The sequence below is a fragment of the Aplysia californica genome, unplaced genomic scaffold (genome assembly GCF_000002075.1).
Source record: "Aplysia californica isolate F4 #8 unplaced genomic scaffold, AplCal3.0 scaffold00036, whole genome shotgun sequence".
NCBI classification, from domain to species: Eukaryota; Metazoa; Mollusca; class Gastropoda; order Aplysiida; family Aplysiidae; genus Aplysia; species Aplysia californica.
Genome location: NW_004797306.1, coordinates 1,347,776 through 1,349,237, shown reverse-complemented (window position 1 = coordinate 1,349,237; position 1,462 = coordinate 1,347,776). Strand labels below are relative to the sequence as shown.

The following is a 1,462-nucleotide window of genomic DNA, read 5'->3' as shown; positions in this document are numbered from 1 at the left end:
GACAAAGAGAGACAGAGAGAAAGAGAGAGAGAGAGAGAAAGAGGGAGAGAGGGTGAGACTGTGACAGACAGACAGACAGACAGACAGACAGACAGACAGATAGACAGACATACAGACAGACAGACAGACAGACAGACAGACAGACAGACAGACAGACAGACAGAGACATGGAGAGAGGGAGAGAGAGGGGGTGGACAGAAAGAGACAAAGATAGACCGGCACGGAGACAGACAGACAGACACACTAACAGACACGCGTTAGGACAGACAGACAGATCAGCGAACAAAGACAAATGTGTAGATGGGTAGACAAACAAAGAGAATAAAATAGAGAGAAGAGAAGACAAGAGAAGAATAAATTAATAGTGAAAGTTTGGAGACACTTCAATTAATATAAGAGAAGGCTTTAAAATAATATTATAACAAAAATTAGAGTATCAAATCAAGAATTCAGAAGTCTGAAAGCTTCACCGACTGTGAATGTTTGTAAGGCTTAGAGACTAAAACGTTTGGGTCAAAATCCCCAAAAATTCGGGGATTTTGGCAAACACTAGTTGCATGAAAAATATAGCATGGAAATACGTACCCGGTAATGCGATTTTTTAAAGGCAATATGATTGATAAAAAAAGAAATCTTATTGTTTTTATTTTACATAATATGATTTTTTGTGTCAATTTAACTGAATGTCAGAATAACGATTGCATAAAACTCGATAATGATTATTTATTTTCTCTTTTTTTTACATTTTGTCGTTTTCTCTTTCTTCCCATAGGGTTGACAAAAAATGTCAGACGTGGTAAGTCGTTCTTTTACTAGAGCCAGCTCAGGCCTTTTCTTCTCTCTCTTTTCCTCTCTCATCATTTTTGAAAAATACACACACGTACACAAAAACACAATACACATACACACTCACACACACACACACACACACACACACACACACACACACACACACACACACACACACTAACTGATACAATGAGGTGCTTGCGAGAGTCTTTTCTATTCTCAAGCATCAGTTCGTTATAAAGGACATGAAGTCACCACTTTTGGGCCTGTATGTCGGGAACGGTGTTCGGAAAAGCTCTTAGGTCATCGCATGGTCTTAGTGGGTGTAGTTTAGAGAATAGGGGACCAAACGAAGACGGTGGTCATTTGGTCAGTGAAAGTTGGTTGGTGGTGGAGGTTTCTGTGGTCGTGAAATATGGAAGGAGGAGTGAGGTCACTGCTTTAGCGGCAGGGCCACGGCTAATGATCGACTCGGTCTATCTCTGGGGTTAGTTTATGGCCTCTTGCGTACCGTGTGGTTCTGTGGGTGGCGGTCTCTTTCTTTGATCTGACCTCCCCGACGAGCAGTCGTTTATAACCACTCTGTTTGGGTGTGTGTTTGTGTAGGTGTATTTGTGTGGGTGTGTTTGTCAGTGTGTGTTTGTTGTGTGTGTGCGAGAGAGAGAGAGAGAGA

At 41.5% G+C, this 1,462-nt stretch overlaps 1 protein-coding gene across 1 annotated transcript in view; it reads left to right on the top strand.

The window, feature by feature from the left end:
* Positions 1 to 772: 772 nt before the first annotated feature.
* LOC106014217 (kin of IRRE-like protein 2) overlaps positions 773 to 1,462 on the top strand; it is a gene marked incomplete at its 5' end in the record, with an annotated part of 6,065 nt that continues 5,375 nt past the window's right edge. The window contains 1 exon segment of the mRNA XM_013091448.2: positions 773 to 793. Coding sequence (XP_012946902.1) covers positions 773 to 793 — 21 coding nt within the window.